A 26,274-nucleotide genomic window follows, 5' to 3' on the forward strand; every position below is an offset into this window, starting at 1 on the left:
TATTAAATTATTTGTCAAATTAGGGCACTAATACACTCTTGGTGGACCTATGAACTGATGTGACCATTCTGGAGAGCAAGCTGGAACCACACCCAAATGGCCATAAAACTATGATTCACTACTAGGTCTATATCTCAAAGAGATCAAAGAAAGGGGGAAAGGACATACATGTACACAGATATTTACAGCATGTCTTTTTTTTTAGTGGTAAAGAATTAGAAACTGAGGAGTTGTCTATCAATCAGGGAATAGCTGAACAAGTTGTGGTATATGGTTGTAATAGAATATTATTGAGTCATAAGAAATGACAGAAAAAGGATGATTTAAGAAAAACCTGTAAAGACTTTTATTAAATTATGTAATTAAGCAATTTGAAGTGAGCAGCACATTGCGTTATAACAAATATTTTTTGATTAATAACTATGAAGGAATAAACTCTTTATCAACAATGCAAGGATTAGGATAACCTTAAGGAGTCATGATGGAAAAGGGTATCCGTTGCTATAGAATGAATTATTGGAATCCAAATGCAAATCAAAGCATACATTTTTTACTTTTATTTCCTTCATCAGTTTTTTCTTGTGTGTGATATGTCTTCTTTCAAGGCATGAGAAATATGGAAATATGTATTGCATGATAGTCAGCACTGGTATAACCTTTATCAGATTATTTTCTTAAGGAGAAGAGGGGAGAGAATATGGATTGCAAAATGTCAGAAAACCATTGTTAAACATTGTTTCTATGTGTAATTAAAAAACTAATACGAAATGCTACACATGAATTTGGATTTAGTAGTATCATTTGGCTGAACCTATTTAAAAGAATGCATTAAGGTAGTGACAATGAAAATTATGGTTTAGAACAGCATAAAGGCATATAAATTTAGTTTTCCATAATATCAGTTCTTGATTATTTAGAGGTAGGTTATCCAATTTGCATATTTTCTAGTATTGTTTTATTTTTCCTCATTTTGAGTATTTTACATCTTAAGCAGCATTTAAGCATTAGCATCTTAAATTTTTAACATTTATATTTATAAGTTTATAAATAGTGCCTGTCATTAGGCATTGTGCTAAGTGCTTGATAAATATTATCTTATTTGAGTCTCACAACCACCTTGGGATAGTGTGCTGTTATTATTATCTCCTTATAGATGAAGAAGCTGAGTTGCTCAGGGTCATATACCTAGTGTCTGAAGCCAGATTAGAATTCAGATCTTCCTGACCCTAGGCTCAGCACTATATTCACTGTGCCACTAGCTGCCTTTGATTTTATATAGTGAGGTGAAAAAAAGGAAAAGACAAACTCAAGATTATTCAGTTAGACTTGTTAAGACCTCTGGTAAGAAGTTTGAGAATGAGGAGTTAAAGTTTTTTTTTTCTATATTCCAAGTTGTTGCCAAAATTCTTCCTACCTTGAATTAGCTTTGAACAGTTTCAGAATTATTTGTCTACAATAGAAAATTCTTTGCCATTCTGCTCCTTCCCCTTCCATATCTCCCTCCCCCCAGTCAAGTCAGCTTCCCTTGGAAAGAGTATGTTATTCTCCTTCCTTGTATTCTCACTCACTATCCCTTATAAGACCAAAGGTCTTTTTTGACCTTTGGTGTCCAATGGATCCATATCACACATTAGAATATGAATACTATCAGAGAGTGTTGTTTCTTTTGTTTGTGTATCCCTGGTGTTTAGCACAGTACTTGGCTGGCACATAGTAAATGGCTTTTTAGTCATTCATTTGTTCTCAGCAAACCAGATCTGTCAGAGCTTGATAGGGACTGAATTCAAGAGATGCATCAAAGGAATAGAGTTCATCATAATGCTCCAAGGTTTGTTGACTGAAAATCTGTGATAATGGTGACTTTAACAGTAGCAGGAAGGCTGAGAAGAAAGAGTTTTTATAGAGAAGGGTTTGATGTTTGGACATATAGAGTTGAGAGTCACCTGCCCAAGTAAAGGTTTTTGTAAACAGGAATAAAAGATTGAAGCCCAGATGTAGATGAAAGGTTTTGGAATCCTCCACAAACGTGATCAAAGCTCTTAAAATAAAGAGCTTCCAACGACAGTGGTCAACCAAAAAAACAAACAAACCCAGCCCTGAAGAAAGACCATATTTTGGAAGGCAAAAAAGTACCTGAAATGGATTACCTGGAGAAAGTAGGAAAAGAATGGGGAGAATGAAGATTCACTGTAATTAAGGGAACTAAAACTTAAGTGGGGGAGGTAATGAATGGAGGTGGTCAGTAATATACCACACAGGTTACAATGTAAGAAGATGAGGAACAGAAAAATCCTAAGATTTTGTCAAAGAAAAGGAAACAATTTTTCAAGGAAACAATTTCAGCAGGATTGTGGAAGGAGAAGTTAGATAGGGGTTAGGGAGAGATTGGTAGACACAAATTAGGAAGAAAAGAGAAAATAAGATCGTATGTAAACCACACACTTGGCATGAAATGAGATTAACACATCCAGTGCTTTGCAAAATTTGAAACATAAAAATGCTGACCTCTGTTACATTTGACAGTACCATGTCTTCCTGGATGCTATGTATTCTAAATTTTCATTATACCGCTCCTGATTATTTTTCTACCTGTCTTTTTCAGGTTCATCTGTATCTTACCTTCTAACTATTTTAGCCCCTCTTTCTCTACAATCTCCTTTGTCATTACCAGCTTCCATGAGTTTAATTATTGTCTATGCTAATAACTCAGATTTAGGATAATCCATATCTGTCCCCTTTAAGTTCACATTGGAAATTTCAAATTAGATGACCTGGAGATACTCAAACTCAGCATGGCCAATTATCCTTTCTGCCCAAATCCATCCCTCTATTGAAGTTTTTTTTTCTGCTCAGGGCAACACCATCCTCATAGTTTTTAGATTTATAACTTTGTCATTATCCTTAGATATTCATTCTCTCTTATTCCATGTAACCAATCAGTTACCAAGATACCTACAAAAAATCCAACTCTTCTTTATTTATAGCAACAGCTAATTAAATTCAAGCCCATATCTCTCTTCACTTGGATTATTATAATGCTCTTTTGCTTAAGTCTCTCCTTTCTCAAATCATCTTCCACGTAATGGTCAAAGTAATTTTCCTTAAGCAGAAATGTGATTGTGTCACTCACTTTATTTCCAGTGGTTCCACATATCCTTTAGGACAAATTAACTCTTCTGTTTGCCCTTTACAACTTGACTTTAGCATGGCATAGTAAGTAGATAATGTGCTGGACTTGGAATCAGAAAGATATTGGTTCAAAATCCCATTCTTGTTAGCAAGCCATTCAAACTTTCATAGCCTCAGTTTTTTAATCTGTAAAATGAAGGGGTTAGAATTAGTTATTTCCAAGGTCACCTTTTAGCTGAAATATGTGATCCTCTAATCTTCCAACCTTTATTATACATTACTTCCCTTCACATTCTGTCTAGACTGACCTTCTTGCTGTTCTTCGTAGATGTTGACACTGCATTTGCATTTTTGACCCATGCTTGTAATGCACTCTCACCTCACCGTCTGTGCCCCAGCCCATGAGACCTTTCCTGATCCCTTCAGCTGCTACTGTTTTTAACCCCCCCAAAAAAAGATTATTTATACATCTAAAGATTTGGGTATTATATTTTACAAATATGCAGGGATTGGTTATCACATGGAAGCAACTTGAAGAAACAGACTTTTGTTGTTGTTTTCTATCTCTAGTACCTCCTACAGTGCCTGAAACTTCATAGGTGCTTAATAAATACTCAGTGACTAATGAATTATAATTATTGATGTGGTATTTCTTTTAGATTGGATATAAGTCATTCTCATCAGATCTCTCAATTTAATATATTCATCTACAAACAATACATGTGTAGTCAGTTACAATCACCAAGCCTTTTTAAACTCCTCCTATATGCAAGGATCTAAGAACTGGGTATTCAGAGAAAGGAAGAGGAGGAGAAAGCAAGGATGATCAGGTCAGGATAACATTCCACCTCAAATGAGGAGAGAACAAACAGAAGGAAGGACAGAAGGAATTTCACAGAAAAGCTAGACAGCTTTGAAAGTTACATGAGATTCAGTTCCATATACAGTCTTATCTTGCTATATGATATATATCAGATGCTTGTTTTATTTGATGATGTTAAGTTCAGAATAAAAAATAAATAGGGAAAAAATGAAATAACCTTTTTCCTCTCTAAGACCAAACCTTCTCTTTGTGATTTGATTCTATCACCTCTCATCTTTTCTCCAGATTTTTATAATATCCTATGTCTAATTTATAATTTTCCCGGGTTTTTTACTTCTTTCCTGATCCTTGCAAACATACCCAAGTTGCTTCTATCCTTAAAAGACACTTAACCCTACTACCTTCTCAAGCTTTCATCCTCTGTCTCTGCTTTGTTTCACAATAATCTCAATTTTTTCTTGAAAAAGTTGACTAACTTAACTGCCTTTACTTCTCTTGTTCCTCAATCTAGTTAGCAGTTTGTCTTCTGATTTTTTTACTCAACTGACACTACCTTTTCCAAAGTTACCAATCATCTCTTAACTGCCAAATCTAATAACCTTTGCTCAATTTTCATCCTTCTTGACTTCTGAAGCATTTGACACTTGAGTATCTCACAGATCTTTTTTTCTTTTTAGGTTTTTAATTACTTTTTTTGGTTTTCTTCCTACCTGCCTGCCAAAACTCCATCTCACTCTTCTTTGCTATATCTTTATCTGGATCTTGCTTGAAAGACATGGTTATCAGCCAAAAGCTTCATAGGCCCCACTCTTTTTCTTCTATATTCTCTCTTTGGGTGATCTTTTGGACTCAGTTTTTATCTCTATGCAGATAGTTCCCAGATCTGTTTTTCTATCCTTTGTCTCCTCAGCTCCTATTACCTCTTAATATCAAATAGAAATGGAATTTGGCATTTAAATGGCTTAACAATTTGATATCTTCCTATATATTTTTAGACTACATTGCTCTCTTCTATTACTTTATAATTTAGTCTTAAATATTTAATTTTTTCCAATTACATGTAAAAATTTTTAACACTTGGTTTAAAAAACTTTGAATCTGATATTCTCTCCATCTCTCACTTTCCCCCTCATTAAAAAGGCAATTTGATATATATAGTTTTTACATGTGTAGTCATGCAAAACTTCCATATTAGTCATCTTTTGAAAGAAAACACAATTGTTGTCCCCTTCCCCTGCCAAAAAAAAAAGGAAAAAAGAAAGTTAAAATATGCCTCAATTTGCATTCATACTTTATCAATTCTTTCTCTAGAGGTGGATAGCATTTTTCATCCTTAGTTCTTTATACCTGCCTTAGGTCATTGTATTGCTGACAATAGTCAAGTCATTCATAGTTGATCATCATCACAACATTGCTGTTATGATGCACAATGATCTAGTATTTCTCATTTTACTTTATCAGTTCTATAGGTCTATGTTTTTTCCTATGATTTTTCTACCCCCCCCCCATATCATTTCTTAAAGTAGAATAGTATTCTATCACAATCACATGCCATAACTTATTCAGCCATTTTCCTGTTGATGGATATCCCCTCAATTTCCAATTCTTTTACACCACAAAAAAGAGCTGTAGTATAAATATTTTTGTACATATTTGTCGTTCTTTTTCTTTTTTAAAATCTCTTGGTGTTACTACTAGGTCAAAGATTATACTCAGTTTTTTAGCCCTTTGAGCCTAATTCCAAATTGCTTTCCAGAATGGATAGATTAATTCACAACTCCCAACAGTGATTTAGTGTCCCGTTATTTCCACATTCCCTTCCAACATTTATCATGGTTCTTTTCTGTCATATTAGCCAATTTGATAGGTATGAGGTGGTACCTCACTTTTTTTTTTTAAACCCTTACCATCTGGCTTATAATTAATACTGTGTTTTCACTCTAAGGCAGAAGAGGCAATGGGGTAGAGTGACTTGCCTAGGAAGTGTCTGAGGCCATATTTGAACTCAAGACTTCCTTTTTCTGGGCCTGGTTCTCAACCCACTCAGACACCCAGCTGCCTACTTAAGGTTTTTAATTTGTTTTTATCTAATTAATAATGATATAGAGCATTTTTTCATATTACTGTGGTAGCTTTGATTTTTTTCCTGAAAGTTGTTTGACCATTTATCAATTAGGAATGATGTATATGCTTATAAATTTCCCTTTGTTCTCTATATATTTGAGAAATGAAAGCCTTTAACAGAGAAACTTACTGTGAAAAAATTTTCACCAGTTTTCTGCATTACCTCTAATTACTTGGTTTTATTTGCTTATGGTATTTATCTTTTATGTCTAAATCACAGATCTATTTTATTTTGTTTTTTGTATATAAATAATTTCCTTAAATTAAAACTAATAGAAGGGGGGGAAAAGGAGGGAATAAGCAGGTATTTAGCTAGCTAACCTGTGGCTGCCATTTTGGGCCTCCTAACTATGCTCACCAGAGGTCCAGTCAGCATCGTCAACAAGCACGCCAAGACCCTACTTCCTCCTCACCTCACCTTTATAAAATCTTTTCTCTGCCCACTAACTCTCAGGAGCCAACCATAGTTTTCAGTCTTTTTTTAAAGTTTTATTTAATTGATTAATTTAGAAAAATTTTCCATGGTTACATGATTCATGTTCTTTCTCTCCCCTCCTTCCCATAGCCAGTGCTCAATTTTACTGGGTTTTACATGTGTCATTGATCAAGACCTATTTCAATATTATTGATATTTGTACTGGGTTGATCGTTTAGAGTCTACATTCCCAATCATATCCCCATCAACTCATGTGATTAAGCAGTTGTTTTTCTTCTCTGTTTCTACTACCACAATTCTTTCTCTAGATGTGGATAGCATCCCTTCTCATAAGGGATCCCTCTGAATTGTCCTGGATCACTGCATCATGAATCTATTTTAGCTTTATATTGGAATACAGTGTGAGATGTTGGTCTGTACCAGGTTTCTGCCAAAGTGCTTTCCAGTCTAACAGCAGTTTTTGTCAAATATTGAATTCTTGTTCCCAAAACTTGGATCTTTGGGTTTATCAAACACTAGATTACCATGGTCATTTAATGCTATACTTTGTATACCTCATCTATTCTATTGATCTACCACTATCTTTCTTAGCCCAGTACCCGATTGTTTTGTTGATTACTCCTTTGTATATAGTTTAACACTGAAAAAATGGTAAGACAGAAAAAATGGCAAGGACTAGGCAATTGGTGTTGTGATTTTTTCAGTCTCACAGCTAGGAAGCATCCAAAACAAGATTTGAACCCAGGTCTCCTGTGCTCTAGGCACTGTGAAACCCAGCTCCCCTGATTCATTTGATATTCTTGACCTTTTCTTCTTCCAGATGGTTATTATTTTTTCCAGCTCTACAAAATAATTTTTTGTATGACACTGAATAAGTTAATTTAGGTATATAAATCAGTCTTTGTGTTATGCCTGCCGATCTTCACAATATTACTCTCCATCTCCTGTCTCTGTGTCATCCCTAGAGTGCTCTCTTTCCTGATATCTACCTCATAAAATTTTTGACTCCCTTTAAGACTCAGTTCAAGTACTACTTCCTGAACTCTTCTGATCTCAAATGCTAATGCATTTCCCTATAAGATTACCTTCCCTATGGTCTGTATTTATCTTTGTGTGCATGTTGTCTCTCCCATTAGAATAAAATTTCCTTGAAGTTATGGCCTTTTTTTTTTATCTTTGTATCCCCAACACTTAACTCAGTGCTTGGAGTATAATAAACACTTAATAAATGCTTGTCTATTGATTAGATAGGTAGAATTGACATATATAAAAGAATTAGAGAATAACTTTCATGTAAATATATATATATGTACACATATATATGTCTTGTTATAGAATTTAATCTTACAGTTAATGCTCTATTTGGAGGTTCTGATTTGTTTTGTGCAGAGAATTCAGATCCCTGTACAACAGAGAGAAAAGCCAGAAGAATCAGTGTGACTTCCAGAGTACAGATAGATCCCCTTGATTCTCAGACCACTACCGCTGATGGTGAGTATCTTTGTACAAATCATCACAATATAAAATTTCCTGAAAATGATGTCTCCAGTTGACAATTTAAAATTCAGACTTTGAAAAGTATGAATTATTTGAGAAAAAAAAAACTATTCTAGTTTTCCTTTAGACAAATATAGATGCCTTTATTTGTGGATGGTTTTTGTTTTCATTTCTTATTTGTGTTGAAACATGCATACTTTTTTATTATGCTTCTCAAATGCCATGGCATGTCTCAAAGTTATCCTGGATTTCCCACGGTTACCCTAGTGGAGTTTAGTGAGCTTTGGCAGATTTTATGTCAAGGTGAAAGACTACAAGAAAAATCATTTCATTGGATATTTGGTCATCTTTTTACCATTCTCATGAGAATAGACAAAAAAAAACCCCAACAACTTAAGAGTACAACTAATTTGTTGCAGAGGATTAGAGAGAAAATAACTTAAGAAGAATTAAATAAAATCCTACAAAGCAAATGGGCATGTGTATTTTCATATTATGATATTATGGGGATGATGAGCTTAAGAAAATGTTGGATAAAGTGGCTCAAGGTTAAGAAACAAATGAAACCAAAGGATAGTAGGCTACTTAGAAGCCCCAAGAAGAAAGTTGGAGAGTACTACACTCAACAAGTCCCAAACAATGTCATTCAAAATGAAATTGGTGAATCTTTTTATTTTATTTTATTTTATTTTTTGTTGTTGTCATTAATTGCTTTTTATTTTATTTTCTTTTTTTAATACTTTAATTTGCCTATTTAATCACTTAATTTAGAATATTTTTCCATGGTTGTATTTCTTCCCTTTCTACTTCCCTCCTTTCAGGAGCTGATGAGCAATTCCCCTGGGTTATACATGTATCATTGTTCAAAACCCATTTCCATATTATTAATATTTGCAATAAAGTGATCACTTAAAGTCAACATCCCCAATCATATCCCCATCAGACCACGTGATCAATCATATGATTTTCTTGTGCATTTCTACTCCCACAGTTCTTTCTCTGGATGTTCTTTCTCATAAGTCCCTCAGAATTGTCCTGCATCATTGCATTGCTACTAGTAGAGAAGTCTGTTATGTTTGATTGTGCCACAGTGTATCAATCTCTGTACAATGTGTACAATGCTCTCCTGGTTCTGTTCCTTTTGCTCTGCATCAATTCTTGGAGGTCTTTCCAGTTCACATGGAATTCCTCCAGTTCAATATTCCTTTCAGACAATAGTATTTCATTACCATCAGATACCACAATTTGTTCAGCCATTCCCCAATTAATGGACATTGCCTTGTTTTCCGATTTTTTGCCACTACAAAGAACACAGCTATAAATATTTTTGTGCACGTATTTTCTCTTTTAGGTACAAGTCCAGTAGTGGCATGACTGGATCAAAGGGAAAGCATTCCTTTAAAGCGTTTAGGGCATAGTTCCAAGTTGTCTTCCAGAATAGTTAGATCAATTCACAACTCTACCAGCAATGCATTAGTGTCCCAATTTTGCCACATCCCTTCCAACTTTTATCACTTTACTTTGCTTGTCATATTGACCAATTTGCTAGGTATGAGGTGGTATCTCAGAGTTGCTTTGATTTGCATTTCTCTAATTATGAGAGATTTAGATAGTGTATCTTTTTGATTAGAAAGGATTGGGGGCAGAGAGGTAGCTCAGAGGGTTGAAAGCCAGGCCTAGAGATAAGATGTCCTGGGCTCAAATCTGGTTCATATACTTCCTAACTGTGTGATCCTGGGCAAGTCACTTAACCCCTATAGCCTAGTCCATATGACTCTTCTGCCTTGGAAGCAGTATACAGTATTGATTCTAAGTTGAAAGGTAAGGGATCAAAAAGAAAAGAAATGACTAAATTATTTTTTAATCAAATGTCTAGCATCTTAGACAATTATGTAGGTAAGGACAGCAAAGGTAAAAGTAAATAACAAATCTAAGGAAGGGAGAAAATTTTTGGAAAGAGTGGAGTAAGTTAAAGATTACCTAGGTGCATTTCCCTGCATACCCCACCAAAATAATAAAAATAAAAAGCTCCCAGAATACAGATAACCTAGCAAAGACAAGAAGAAGATAAATGAAAGAATATGAAAAAAGGCAATTATGATTGAAAAAATTTCTTAACACTAAATATACTTACTCATCACATCAGATGTTCATACCACTTCCCTCCTCCATCCATACCAGTGCAGTCTAATAACTCTTACAGCAGCTGCAATTTTAGGCATTCATTTAGAGTTAATATCTTATCAGAGTCTGATTCTGTCTACATTGGTATTACCCAGCATAAAATGAGTCTGAGGCCCAGGAAGCAAATGAAATCAAATCATCCCTTAGTTTTGAGAAGGAAATGGAATAGCAATGGAACCATGGGGACCGACCCTTGGAGATGAGAATGAAAAAAGTAGGAGACAAGAAATACAGCAAGTTAATTAATATAGCCAAAGAGGAAATAGGAAACCAGTAGAAGGAGTGAACAAAACAGAGGAAAAAGACCCAAATTCTCAGATTACCTCTCAGGACCATTCTAAGGGTTTTTCATGAGACACGCTCATATGTCCCTAATTGCTAACCTAGGGACTGAAGAAAAGTAGGCTTAGAGAGGTCAATAGAACCCAGAAGAATGGGATCAGTAAAGGTAGAAAATAAGCTCAATTTTTAGAATACCTCTGAAGTGTTGCACTAACTAGGCGCCTTCTTCTCTGAGGGAAAGACCTTATCCATCTTTGTTGTTCTGACAGAACAAGGGCAGGAGGAGAGACGCAAAAGCATAAGTCTGACTATGTAATTCCACTACTTTATGAATTCCAGTGGCTTCCTGTTGCCTGTAGGAGCAATTATTATTTCATTTTTGTCTCATCCTTGTAAAATTAACATCATTGTATAAATTTTATAATGGACATTATCATTATCACTGAGGTCCATACAATCAAGTCTAAATCTGATCCATAAGCACTGACATATTGATTAGGCACAATTCTCCAATAATAAATAATAAAGTGGAGTATCTTTTCAGTTTCACAATTTTAGAATATGCATGCCTATTTGATTACTCTGTAAATATATGTATATTGTAAACAATGAACTAGGACCTTGGTTGAATAGGAAGAAGTTAATGAATTGCTTTTCAGCTGTTTACTTCCAGTAATCTCAAGATGCTCCTTAACACAAAATCCATTCTTCCAGGCATCCTATCAACAAGCATTTATTAAGCTCCTGCTATACAAATATGAAGAATAAAACTATCCCTGCTGTCAAGGAGCTTATATTCCAACAAAGAAGACACCAAATAATTATATCAGTATTTACAGAATAAATGCAAACATATAAGGAAATTAATTTTAAGGGTATTAACAGTAGGGAAGATCAGGAAAGATAATACAGAAGATGCTACTTGTTATCATCAAAGAAGAGAGTGGTTCCATGAGGTGCAGATAGATTACAGACAGAGGGATGTCAGCCACTGCAAAGGTACAAAGACAGGATATTAGAATATTATTTGTGAGAAATAGAGTGAATGCTAATGTGACTATATTTTAGAATACAGAAGAGACAGTCAACTAGATTTTATTAAATGCCCAAGAAGTGCCTGGCACTGTACTAAGCTCTTAACAATACAAAGGCATAAAACTCTAGCTCATCTCTTTAGGAGCTTAAAGACTATAGGAAGGGACAACATGAAAATGGTTATATATAGACAAAATATATTCAAGATAATTTGGAGGTAGTCTCAGACAGAATACACAGATAAATGAGGATTGATTGGGAGAGGCTTCTTGCAGAACATTAAGATTTTATGGAAGCAAGGGAAATGTGGAGGCATGAACATGAGTATGAACAGGCATGAGGCATAGTCGGTGGAAATCCTTAGAGTTGTAGAATAGTGTGTCTTGTGCAAGGAACAGCAAAGAAGACCAGTGTCACTAAACTCTTGAGATACTAAAGGAACCCACAACTTTTTTTTTTCTTGTTCAACAAAAGATAAATGACAAAAGTGGAAGTGATACATCTTAGGCATTCTTGTCACTATTTAAAAGTCATTTTGTTTTTCAGGAAATGTACTGAAATGTAGGGAATTTGTATGTAAGATTATTGGAATATTTATGTCAAAACAGAATGTGCCAATTATTTTTTTTAACCCTTTCTGCCTCAGGAACAATTCTAAGACAAAAGGGCAAGGGTTAGGCAAATGGGGCTAAGTGATTTGCCCTTGATCACACAAAGTTTTTGTGACCAAATTTAAATCGAGGACCACCTAGCTGTCTCCCAGGTTTCTTTTTTTTAAGAATTCTTTTTACAAAGTATGATATTTCCTGGCCCTATTCCCTGATTATAGAATGCTTATTATTTGTAGGCCTATAGCTTTCTGCCCATTTTCAACAATATTTACAAGTTGAGACTCAGTAGTTACAAATCATTGTTATCATTGTATACAGGAGTGCTTTGACATCTATAGAGTGCTTTCATCATACATTTCAGTCAGTTTAAGATATTAGAAAAAGTACATGCTCTAAAATAAGTTCCTACAAATAGAATAGTGTTCATTTAGAACCTCTGAAGATCATTGTCTACCCAGGCAAATCACACATGTCTTAACCTGAGCCTTAGAGAGTGAAATGAGGGTCTTGGGATAGATGGCTTTCGAGTTCCCCTCTAGCTCTGAATGTAATCCTTTTTCAACTCATCTTAAAAAGTTTATGAGAAAGATGATTTAATTAGTATTATCTTAATTATATAGCTTAAGAAACTGTAGCTCCAGGGAGGTGTGACTTAATGGTCACATTGCTATTAATTTATAGAGCTGGAATTAGGTTCTCACTCTTCTTATCCTTATTCCAGGCTCCTCTATTACACAGTATGATGCTTATTCTGTGAACCTGCTATTGTACTAAGCTCTGCAAAGGGTCTGTGTATCCAACCTATGCTTAAGGAGTTTGTGAAAATTTTGTGAAAACAAGCCTTACTTGGACTTAGATGTTTTTATGTTGGACTCTTTACAGTCAGAATAGAAAACAGATGCTTATTATGTGGAATATACTCTGCTTTCTTAAATTTTACAATTGAGAAAAATAGGTAGGAAAATAATTGTACCCGAGGATAGATCTTACCAAAAGGGGAAAAAAAATGTTTTTTTTTTAAACTAGAGATGCTATGAGATATTCATCATGTTATTTTCACCCATCTCTGAAAGATATTTGAAGTATCATCTCATGTCCATCCAATTAGCAAAGATAGTAAATATTTGTGGGGAAAATCTAACATGACAGACCTTAAAATATAATTGTATAGCTAACAGTACTTTGTAGCTATTTTTAGTAGATATTTATTTCCATCTCTTAATGAGGGGGAAAAGTGGTTTTAGAAAAATAAAAATAGCTGTGCAGAAATTCTCAGTTTACTTTCCTAACCCCTAAAAGCTTACCATATGATTTCCCTGTAGTTCCATGTAAGCTTCAATCCCAGCATAATGGTGTTTGCTGCAGCTGGGAAATGGTCTATTCTCTTTTCTTCCCCAGAGCATCCAAACAGCTCCAAGCAGATTCCAAGGAACCAGCCACAAGATGAAGACTTTGAGGGGGCTCCATGGAATTGTGAAAGTTGCACCTTTCTCAATCATCCAGCATTAAATCGCTGTGAGCAATGTGAGATGCCGCGATACACTTGAATCAAGAAGAGCTGTTTAGACTGAGAGAGAAATTCTGAGCTCCCACAGAGTTGAAAAGGAAACCTGGTGACTCCTTCAGTCCATCTGACCACTGTTTTCCTTTCCAATTTTCTAGGGGGAAGGAGATTTGAAATAGTATCCACTTGTCTACCACACTAAAGAAAAAAAATGAGGGGGGATGTTTTTCTTTCTTTACCACATTGTGTGCTAAGTTAAAGGGATACTTGAAACCAGGCAAAGATTCGCTCCTCAAAGAATGTATACAGGAAAGCCAAGAGCTACTCCTGTTTAATCCCTATGGCTATATTTACTGCTCAGTGGCCCTAATTTCTTAAACTTAGAACTTTGAGTCACAGTGCAAAGTGTTACAGTTATCCAGACAAACTGTGATGGGCTAATGCAGAATCACCTGATCACAGTGTGCTGGAAAACAACACTTCCTTGCTCTGCTGGATTGTTTCTTGCTGAAAAAGAAGTCAGGAGAAGGTAACCAGATTATTTTATGTGCAGAGTAATCAGAGGGTGTTTGTAATTGCTGCTTTCTTCAGGGTTAATTTCAGTACACACAGACACACACACACACACACACACACACACACACACAGAGGCATGAGCCTTATTTTACTGAAGGTACAATCAGAGGTGGTAAAATCCCTTTTGCTTGTACAGCATTTATTAAGCTGTATCAACACTGGTAACTAACAGAGACCTAATTATGCCACATAATGGATAAAAAAAGTTACTGCATGCTTTTATTAGACTGTTGTGTTTTTACAGCTAACAAGTCCCCATAAAGTCTGCTTTTATATGTGACACTCATCAGACTGTGCTTCGCTAATAGTACAGTGAATGGATGCCAAATGCAAACCGGTTCCAGATTCCATTTGGAAGATGTGAGCTCAGCTGAGGTTATGTATGAAAAGTGATGGCACCCTGTTACTTTGGCCTTTTCTCAGCTTCCAATTTTGTGAAGAATTCATGATGTTTACAGCACAGACAGTACTTTGTGCCACAATCCTGATTTAGCTGAAATATAATCAATATTAACTATAAAGGTTTATTTGCACATTGTTAATAAACCAGCGTGTTGGAACTTGCACATGGCTAATCTTGTAAAGTTGTCTATTACATTTTGAAGAGATAAAGGGACATAAGTCTGGTCAGGAAGTGTTAATAGAATGATGAATACACAGGACTTTCAAGCTCATATAGCTATGGAGTTGACATCCTTTTTTCAAAGGTAGTGGTTTTATGTAATCCAAATAGCTGTTTTAGAGCACTCCATGTTTATGAAACCACAACTTTGGAATGAAAGTTAATGAATGTAAGGTAAAGATCATGTGATGGACTAGGATATCACCACTAATGGAAAATAGGTATAAGGGATTTTATTATTCCACTATGTAAGTATAATTTAAAGAACAAATATTTTCTCTTCCACTGATGCCATTTTCCTACTTTGCTCAGAATAAGATTCTGGAAACTTTTCTCATATTGATGAATTGAGACAGAAGAAATTTGCAGGTTGGCTGTAACTAAAGGGAAACCATTTGTACTACTCTGTTTTGAAAATTGTCTCTGGCAGATCTTGAAAAGCAAAATGCACTAATATGTATAACAAAACCAAAGGCATCAGAGCTCTCAATAGTTTTCTATCAATGACCCAATCAAAGTTCATCAAAGTTATAATGATTTCGCACTTCAACACAACCTCAAAGGCATCTTTTTTCTCATGTGGGAAAATCCCTAAAATGCATCTGCTTTTCTCACCAAATAAGCATTTTATTGTATAATTGTGGAATCACACTGATAAAAAACATCTCTACTATATCTGTGGCAAAACTGTGAAAATAGTGGGGAGAAACCAGATGAGCTTAAAAAACATACAACATTGACAACACTTTTGAAAAAGGTTCTGTAACACTGGTATCTGTTAATCTTGTGTTTTCAGCAGTCATGTACCAGTCCTATTGTTTCTATACACCAATGCCTTTCTATGGTTTCATATCTCTTGTTTATTAATGGTCAGCCCTTTTAAAAAATAATACTTAAGGAGGAAAATACTGCTTGGTGTCACTCCAGCTAAAAACTCACCAATGTATGCTGACATTCTAGAGTGGCAGCAGCTACATTGACTTTTATCAATTATTCATCTGAGAATGGAAGTAGCATGTTTGAAAATATTTTGATATTTTATTAAGACCTTGTAGAACTGGCTTTTAAAAAATTTTGCATGAAATGCATCAATAAATAAGCTGTTACTGTTACAGTAGATGCATGGTTTCTGGTACTTGGTGATATTTCTAGTCAGTTGTAGGCTTCACCTGCCAGGGGAAAAGAGTAAAAAGTTATCCTTTGATAGCTACTTAGAGTGGATGTAAAAGAAATAGAGGTTAATTTTAAGGAGATTTTGTGTATTTTCTGGCTGTGCAAGAGCACAAGAAAACATCAGTTTAGGTTGTCATAAAAAAATGTGAAACTATTTGCCTAGACTAGATATGCTTAAGTATTTAGTGTAGAAAGAGTGTGGCACATACTATGTCCAATTTAAGCATTAAGTCACCAAAATTTTAAAAAAGGGCACTGCCTTTGAAAAATAGATTATCTATTAATATTAGCACAGACAGACAATGGCATATAATTGAAAACTGTTTTAATTCCATTCCAGCCTGGGAGATTATATGCTGGTGCTGTTTTGGTCAGTCAGTGCTCTACTGGTTTCTAATAACAGCATTTCTGTTAACATGCTACTAGGTTGATACAGATGGTAATGTGCACAGTAGAACATAAACTTTTATGACATTATTTCACTATACTGATATGCTTTTTAAAAAGATAAATTATATTTAAGTATCTTAAATTATGGAATAGTTCTCTAAAATTTTAATTGAGAATAGAGGAGCCAAAGTTCTTCCAAGCACCCTAAAATGCATTGAATTAATGTTTTGAACCCCGTTTGATGGAAGAGTTAGAGAGCTGGGGAGAGGGAGGGGGAGGGTTCTGGTCGGGAAAGGAAGCTGAAGAAAATGAATTTGTAAAACAGTAGTCTTAGAGCAGCAGATAAATGATGGGTAGGGAGAAGAGTGGTGCTATTATGTTTGTGTATTTTCCCACAATGGTAAGTGTGATGAGCAGTGTAATATTTTTAAAGAGCTGGTCTCAATCTTAGTACTTTTTGATTACAATAAAAAAGGAAATCAATGTCTCAGTAAACTTTGTTATTGCTTTATATGTCACAGTTATCTGGGTTTCATATCTAGGCTTTCCGTGACAAGTTATGTATAGACTTTGAAAAGCAGATTATAAATTCCTTTTGACATGAATATGAATGAGGAAAGCAAAATGGTAAAAATTATGTTAAATTGTATAGAAACATTGACCTTTAAAAAAGTCAAGTGGTACACCCTGGAATGTGAAAATGTGTTTTTCTAGTTAAAGGTTCAGTTATTTTACAATTTTTACCAGTGTTAATGAAATTACTTCATGCCACAGTGATTGTATATGTGTTGTCTATATACACACATACATTCTTAAATATGTATCTGCAGAATACTAGAAGTAAAAAGTGTACTTTGAAAAACTGGGTTAATTGGGCACTGACTGTTGCATCACTACTGTATCTTAAGGAAAGACTAAACAGTGTTGTTCTATTTTTAATTTTGATGGCATTTTCCACATTCACCAGAGGTACATTTTCAGTATTATTTACATCCTCAAATATTTAATACACATAGACTTTGCATGACTTGAGCCTTTAAAGGTCAATGCAATTCATGATATTAGTGAATTTTAATTTTTCAAAGCTATGGAAAGGTTTTTTTTTTTAAGCTGAGCATTTCTAAATATTTATGATATCAATAATGTTCCTAATCCATATTTCCCTATTGTAACAGGATTGATCACAATTTTTTCATTAAAAGAGCAAGAGCTTATTAAATCTTGTAAATATGGTGTCTCTATTTTAGATTTCTGTGTTCGCTGTGAATGAAATTATTTTGAGATGAAATTGTACAAAGGCATTAAAAGGCTATGCATGCATTGTACCTCCAACCAGTACATATTCAGAGAGTTGCAGATTCCTGCAAAATAAATTAATAAACTAAGAAAACACTACATTCTGTATCTCTTTCTGTGTGGAATTGAATATGACTAAGTGCACATTCTTTTTAATCAGGATCTATATTTTTATTCTGAAGAGCACTCTACCCTACCAGAATATCCTTTGATCATATTCTGTTCCTCCTAATTGCAAAGCAAAACAACTGTCAATATATTTTAAGTTCATTGCTATTTTTTAAAAGTTCTAGTAAAGCATATAAAAATAGATTTGCATAACAGTGGAAAATTTATGTGAATCAGAGCAAAATAATCTATTTCTGTGATGCTCTTTATGCTATACTTTAACATTTGTTTTATAATACATAAAAAGATGAAGATTTATGCCATTTTCTTAGAGATAATCCAAGTTTTTATAATTTCCTCTAAAAAAAACTAATATATTGCTACACAGGTAGATCAGTCTTTAGCTTATTATTTTTGTTGTTCATTTGTTTTGTTTTTTTTTTACCAAGCTTTGCTTGGGAATATTTGAACATATATTTATTTGAAATATTGAACTGTGTTACTAATGAGAACATAAGAATGAATTTCAAATAAGACTTTTAGTAAAATATTCTCTTTCCCATTTTTGTCCACTCAAAATTAATCCTAATTGCTTTTGAGCCAGAAAACAGATTTTCAGAACTATAGTTTTTTTGCTAGTGGTTTTTTTAGAGATCTGTTTGTATAGTTTTTGAAATACTTAGTTCACTATTACATTCTAGTAAGCTCTTTATAATTTTAATATATCTTAGGTGATTTCTGTTTCATGATTGGCCAAGTAAGTTTTTGATTAAGGTTTTGAGAGAATTAACAAAACTATATGGTTATGTCTTTAATAGTTTAAATCACATTCTCTTTGTGGACTAATATAAATCAAAGGAAAAAATAGTGTGGAAAATTCAACTAGGATTTCTTTTTGCAATGTTTTATGGCATTTGGTGTTTTTTTTTTTGTGAGAGATAAGGGCTTCAAATTTATTTTGAAAGAACATGTTTACATAAAAATTATATTCCATTGCCTAAGTATACATAATTATTATGTATATAATTAGATAAATAAATAATAAAAATATAATAAATATATAATATAAATATATTTTATATTTATATTTATAAATATATAATATGATTTATAATATATTATATTTATAAAATAAATATTAAAATATAAATAAAAAATAAAAAATTAGAGATGACTTGGGCAGTCAAATTATGGTGAAAATAAGGCCAGTTTTTAATTAGAAAAATTTTCCCAGAAAATCCATGAAGAACACAATGGACAAGGATAATAACTCATCATTAACAATTGGTCATAGTGCTAATATATTTCTTAACAGGGAATAGTGTGAATTTTAAAACTATTCCACCCTAATCAGACCATTCTTTAGAAGATCTGATTTAGCTATTTCCTGATCAATAACAATGGAGATCCTTAGAATAACAGAATCGGGTCTTGGAAACTCTACATTCTCCATCCTACTCAGTTTAACAAGATTTTGAAGGTCTGCATCAAACTCAAGATTTAATTAGGAGATGGCCTTCAACAGACATGTGCAAAAAAAAAAGGACAGACCTCTGGGCTGTCCTAAGTCAAGCTAAGTCCTCATTGGTACAGATGAGACGCAGAAAAGTGATGTAAAAACGTCCATATAAGGCACATCACTTCCTCTTTCTCTTTCCCTGGAGAGGTAACTGGCTGGCAGCGTGCTAAGCGTTGCGACATCTTGGGAGTGGTGACAGTTATTTGTCTGTGTTTCGGTGGTAAGTTTTGTCCTTGACCTGATTCAAGTTCAGACATCTCAGCTGAGCCCTTTGGGAGTTCAAGGTTGATTCTCCTTCACACTCCAAACCCTTTCCTTCTCCCTTCTTCTTAATCTTCTCTACTATATCAATTAAATCACCATAAAATTTGGCAGCTGACTTGGATATTTTATTATTTGGGTTTCTCATTAGGATTTTTATAAATAAAATCCTTGGTGACCTCAATTAATTATACATTCAGTCTCAGCCATAATTTCACCCTTTACAATGGGCTTATTATTCAAAATAGAATTAAGCTGTCTCTAATGATAGCTAGCATTTATATAGCACTTTAAAGTTGAATGCACTTTACAAATATCTAATTTGATCTTTACTACAATCATAGGAAGTAAATGCTGTTATAATCATTTTACAGATGTGAAGAAAGTCCAAAAGGTTAAGGGACTTGCCTGGTCACTCAGTTAGCCCCTTAGGCAGGATTCAACCCCAGATCATTTTAAATCCATTAAAACCTTATCCATTGTGCACCCTGGTATATTTGCTGAGAATAAACCAAAAGAAGTGGCAAATAATCCAAAATGATAGTAAAAATTTCAGCAGTGGGTTGTATCCCCTTATATCTACATACAACATTCACATATACACATGTATGTTGCTCTGAATGATGGTTATTATTTTATGAAATGCATGCCGAGTACAAACACATAGTTTAGTTCCATATAACTTTTCCAGTAAAAAACCTAAAAATCTCACCCAGCTGAATAATGATTAAGGAATCTAATGAAAAATGACAGGATGTGACTATTTCCAGTGCAGAAGAATCCGTGAGCTGTGCCCAGACAATAGGAAAGGGAGGCCACCAGCAAAGCTGGCTGTAGCACAAGCACCAATCTTCTACTAATCCAGCATGACCAGAGACATTTTAAGTCTGGTGGCCCTGTGTTAGGAAGATCTCTGGGCTCCCAGGAGAAGGCCCTGAGGTTATTGGGGATCCACAATTGGGACCTGGGGAGCCACTGGGAATGTCCTACGATGTAGGCCCAGGAACACTTAAACTAGGACACTCCGGGGCTTCAAGGTACTGATACTCTAGAGGGCACTTGAGATCCAGAAGTCAAATCTAGAAAATAGAGGGGTACCTAACTTGTGAGGTGAATGTCAGCTCAGGAACTCGAGGCCTCAGGTTGAGATGGAGGAGGGTTACCACCCCCACCAAAAACACTGCTAGAAGAAACTAGCCCTTAACAAAGCTTCAACTTAGGAACCAAAACAGCAGAGTTGAGTAAACTACAATAAAGAGTTCTTGTAGCTCCAGAAAAAAATCTCAAATCCTACCTATGAGAAATAAGGGTTATAATAACCAAAAGCACAGGATTCAAAGATGAAAGTGGATTTTCAACAAAGACTACATGAACTTGGGAGAAATGAATCGGAAGATTAAAAAAATGAAAATATCTAGAGGAAAGAATTGGAAGCATTAGTAGCTTAAAAGAGAAAGTGGCAAAAAGAAAAAGATATCCAATATTGAAAAGATAGCAACAATAACTTTCCCAACAAACGATATGATCCTAGAGGAGAAAATGAATCTTTAATTGGACAAAGAATTTTTAAAGCATAATTGTTGAAAACTTGAGTTCTAGGTTATTTGAACTGCATACATACGAATCAAGAGAAATCCAGAAAGGTAATTAAGTAATTGGATTAAGCTAAATTATGATCAAGTACTGTAACAGTCCACACCTGTGTATGCACAGGGGAAATAATCTATAAGGATTGTCTTAGGAAAGAGCATGCTCAGTCCTGAGCATGGCAAGGAAGGCATTGACCTTTGATCCCAACATTCCTAAGGTTTAGGTGCGAACTCAGGTTTCTTTGTGCTCACCTGGCTGAGACCATCCATGCCTCCACCTTGTCACAATTTACAACTGAACCAATGGCAATCCACTGTGTCTTCATTAATATGTATTACATACCTTTGCATCTCAATGCCAATAAATACAAGCAGCTCACAGCAAGCTAACCCCTTACCCCTTATTATCTTTTCACCTGTCTCTCTCCTTCCTAGAGCTTGGCCTTTGGCCAAGAACAGCTTTCTCATGGAATTTCCTTTATCTCTGTGAAAAACCTTTCCTTCTTAATCTCCTATTCTCAAGCCGGAATGATCCATGCTCAGAGCACTGGCTCTAAGTGATCAATGGCTTTTCTCTCAGCTAATCTCTATACTCATTGCTTACTCCTGTGTTGTTGATTTAAGGTTATCTAACTGTCTCATGTCCTTGTGAAGTTAGGTAATTGGAGCTTGATCTGTGCAGCTCGCTGATTGTTAATATTGCATTGGTGTCTGCCTCCTTTTTATCCATCCCCTTGGCTTCAGCCATTTCCCCAAAGGTCAATCTTCTATCTTTCCTTTCATGTAAGGGCTGCTGGACAGCACCTTATACAAGTGCTTACTTTCTAACTAGGGGAGAAGAAATGAGTGGTCTTTCAGAATTCTGTTACCTTCAAAAATAAGAGACAGTTAAAAGACAAAAAAATCAGGGCCTGGATGTTTTTTAATTGAGAAAAGAAAAAAGGGAGGAGGAAAGAAGTATATTAGAGAAGAAATGAAGAAGAAAGTAGTAGCAGACATTCATAAACCTCTTTTATTGAAATAAAAAAGGAAACAAACACAGAGACATGCAAAAGAGGCAATGATTTTGGTGTGCAAATACAATAAATTCCACAGGAAAGTGTAAAAATGGAGATTTGAACCCCAGACTTCAATCCCCAGAAGTCCTTGGCACTTCCCAGAATGCCCTATAATCTCACCTGAGTTCCCCACCTTGGCCGAGAACAAAATTTATATTTAAACTGACTGTACCGCCTACTTAGGTCTCTCTGCTTCCGCTTCTAAGCACACACATCTCTCAAGATGTAGTGAGTGAAATTGAATGGACTTATCAGCCCTAGAAACGTGGCTTATTGATTTGTATCTTTAATTTCTAATAATCTTTAATAAACCTCTAAAAATATAATACTTTTAGTAGAGATACTAATTTAACTGTTACAAAAGCATGTGGGAACAGAGAGCAGGAAGATGGGGTTTAAGAGAAAGCAAAATAGTACTGAAAAGGGATACAAGTATTGCAAGCATCAACTTTGTAGGCTGCAAAATACAGGAGAAGGGTAGAATGAAAAAAGGCAAAAAATATACAAACCCAATATTGTAGTCTGGTCTTTGTAAAAGAGGAGGGGAACAACAATAGCAATAGATCACTTTAAATATATATTGCTAGTGTTCAGATTACTTTTTTTTTTCCCATTTATGTCTCAGTAAAGCAATGAAGGATTAGGTAAGGGGAAAATAGAAAGGAAATTAAAATGAGATGTAATGGAGGGAATTATACAAGGATGAATCACAACCATAAATGTGTTAGGGGTAAATTTAGGGGTTTTTGACTGAATATATTATACTAGTGGTCACCAGGGATTAATTCAAATCCCAATAAAAATACTCAAGTCAGTTTGGGAATTTTATGGTGGTTTAATTAATATAGAGAGAAGGAGTTAAGAGGAAGAAGAGAGAGAAAGGGATATAAGATTTCTCTGGCCTAGACTAAGCCAAGGGGAAGTTCAGAGAACTCAGACATGAGGCCTCCTCAGAAGATTAGGGGCTTACTAAGAGGATAGTGTTTTGGAAGGTAAAGGAAAAAGGAATCAGTCTAAATTCACTCCCCGAGCATGCTCACGCCAAGACGCCAAGACTCAAGATGTCAAACACTGCCCAGCACTCCCCACGTTGCTGACAGAGACCAGCATCTCCATGAGTAGGAGACAGGATGTGAGAGAGCCAGAACCGCATCCTGCGAAAGAGCCAAAGCTACCTCTCCATGAAAAGAGCCAGAGTCATGTCTCTGCAAAAGAGGCCAGAGAGAGGAAGAGAGGTGAAATATATAGACTTTTTTTACATCACTTCCTGCATCTCACATGTACCAATGGTAGCTTAAGCTTGACTTAGGACAGCCTGGGGGTCTGTCAGTTGTTTCTTATTTGTCAAATGTGAGTGGTATGAACTCACCCATAAAATGGAAGGTCGGGGGGAGCATGATTGTATTAGAAAATAGTATCCAACAATTTAAATTTATAACAAACAGACCTGAAATAAAAGATTTATATAGATTTGAAATGAAGGATTAGAGAAAAATTTATTAGGCTACATATGAATTTTTAAAAGCAGATGTAGCAAGTATGTTCTCAGACTAAGCAACAGTTAATATAAATGTGGTTAAGAAAGATAAGCAGAGAAACTACTTTAATTTTAAAGACAAAAAAATAACAAATACTTCATCTATATGCATTTACTGTCATAGCATCTAAGTACTTAAGTAAAAGTATTTGAATTATAATTGCATTATGGGGAGAAATAGTAAAATTATAATAGTTGAGGGCTTCAATGTATCTTTTCAGAGCTAGGCAAATCTAACAAAATATACAAACAAAAAGGAAGTTAAGGACCTGAATAGAATTTTCAGAAAGTTTGTTATGCTGGATTTCCATCTGAATGGGAGTAGAAAGGACACACACACACACACACACACACACACACACACACACACGCATATGTAATGTGTGTATCTCTCAGTTGAGCTGAGAAAAAATTAACCATTGAATAGAGTGTAAAAATATAAACAAGTTTAGAAATGCAGAAGTAATAAATGGTCCTTTATTAACACAATAACAATTATAACTAATAATATGACATTTAAAGAAAGTATTGTATTTTAAATGGAGTCTAAAAATTTTGATCCTAAAATATAATTGATCCTAAAGAATATGTATGTAATAAGAAAACCAACAGAAATCATATTATTGTATCAATAAATGCAGGGAAATCCTTTTAATTCTTATTAAAACAGTGAAAAATATAAGCATAAATGTATTTTTCTTAAAATGATATAAAATATCTACCTAAAACTCTGCAAATATTATTTGTAATGGAAATAAGCTAGGTGCTTTCTCAATAAGATCAGTAGTGAAACAAGGATGCCCAGTATTACAGATATTATTTAGTATACTATTAGAAATACAAGCAACATCAAGGAAAGAAGAAATAGAAATTGAAGGAATCAGAACAATCAGTTAGTAAAAGTATCCCTTCTTTGCAAATAAAATGATGGTATATGTGGAAAATCCTATAGATACAGCTAAAAATTTAGTTGAGACTATCAACAACTTTAGAAAAATAACAAGCAAGGTATAAAATAATTCCACATAAATCATCAGCATTTTAATATATCACTAACAAAATCCTTCAAGAAAAGGTAGAAAGGGATACCCCATTTAAAATAACCATAGATAGAATGAAATACCTGGGAGTATACATACAAAAATAAAGCCAGGAACTACATGCTCATAAATGTAAAACATTTTTTACACAAAGAAAGTCCAATTTAAATCATTGGAGAAATCTTAATTGTTCATGGATGGGTAAAGCCAATATAATTAAAATGACACTCTTGCCTAGACTAATCCACTTATTCAATGCCATTCCAATTAAATTACCAGAAATTATTTTATTGATTTAGAAAAAAATAACAAAATTCATTTGGAATAACAAAAATTAAGATTATCAAGTGAAATATGCCATTGGATGGAGCCAGGATAGTGGCTTAGTAGCAGCAAAAGCTGAAATTGCTCTGATAATCATTCCAAACCAATCTTTATAAGGTACCTCAAAATGACAAGAGTCAAAAACTAATAGCAAGATGGAGTGAGGGGGATTCTCCCACTGAACACAACTTGAAAAGTAAACAGAGAGGGTTGATTTTTGTAAGATAAGAGTGAACTAAAAACAAAACTTTACACAGAGGAGGTCTGGCTGACCTTCCCCCACCCACCTACTGTTCCAGGTTCTGAGCCTGGGAAAAGGCCAATTTCAGAATCCTGAGACCCTGCCAACAACCGAGCACCCTACATCACAGATCTACCCCTTCAAGTCCCAGGCCCTAACACCAGCCTACAGTGAGGTCTGGAAATCCATGAAGTACTTGTTGTGGTGAAACCCTTAGCCCCAGAGCAAAATAGCTCAGATTACTGAGTCCTGAAAGCCGTCAGCAGAGGAGACATAATAAGTAATTTTCAGAACTCCCAGTCAACAGGCCAAAAAAAAAAAGATTGGGAAAATGAGAAAATAGTAAAAGAAACACCAAACAATAGAAAATTTTTACAGAGACAAAGAGCAAGGCACAGAGTCAATAGGAGGCTGTGAGATCCAAGTAACCACGTGCAAAACTTCAGTGAAAACTGGGAATTGATCTTAGGTGTTAGAAGAACTCAAAAAAGAATTTAAAAATCAAATAGGAAAGGTCAAAGAAAAATGGGAAGAAAATGGGAAAAGAAATGAAAACAATGCAAAAAGAAAATAGCTTAAAATGCATAATGGGTCAACTGGAAAAAGAGACACAAAAATCCAATAAAGAAAAATGTTCTATGAAAAGTAGAATGAACCAAATGGAAAAGGAGGATCAAAAGGTCATGGAAGAAATTCAGTTTTTTAAAAATAATCAGAATTGGGTGTATAGGAGCTAATGACTTCACAAGACATCAAGAAACACTAAAACAAAATCAAAATAATGAGAAAATAGAAGATAATATGAAAGATCTCATTGAAAAAACAACTGAGCTGGAAAATAGATCTAGGAGAGACAATCTAAGAATTATTGGACTACCTGAGTATCATTATTTTTTTTAAAAGCCTAGAAATCAT

General features: G+C 34.6%; 1 protein-coding gene across 5 annotated transcripts in view; it reads left to right on the forward strand.

Annotated features, from left to right (window-relative positions):
- Positions 1-17,781, forward strand: part of TAB3 (TGF-beta activated kinase 1 (MAP3K7) binding protein 3) — an 85,319-nt gene extending 67,538 nt beyond the window's left edge. For 2 of the 5 annotated variants that reach the window (XM_007493367.3, XM_007493369.3), the window contains 2 exons: positions 7,881-8,003; positions 13,520-17,781. In XM_007493367.3, coding sequence (XP_007493429.1) covers positions 7,881-8,003; positions 13,520-13,668 — 272 coding nt within the window. In that variant the 3' untranslated portion in view covers positions 13,669-17,781. Of the gene's footprint in view, positions 1-7,880; positions 8,004-13,519 lie in introns of those variants that run through there. The other 3 variants (XM_001367207.5, XR_467031.3, XR_467032.3) reach the window with 3 other exon arrangements.
- Positions 17,782-26,274: the final 8,493 nt, after the last annotated feature.

The sequence above is a fragment of the Monodelphis domestica genome, chromosome 4 (assembly GCF_027887165.1).
Source record: "Monodelphis domestica isolate mMonDom1 chromosome 4, mMonDom1.pri, whole genome shotgun sequence".
NCBI lineage: Eukaryota > Metazoa > Chordata > Mammalia > Didelphimorphia > Didelphidae > Monodelphis > Monodelphis domestica.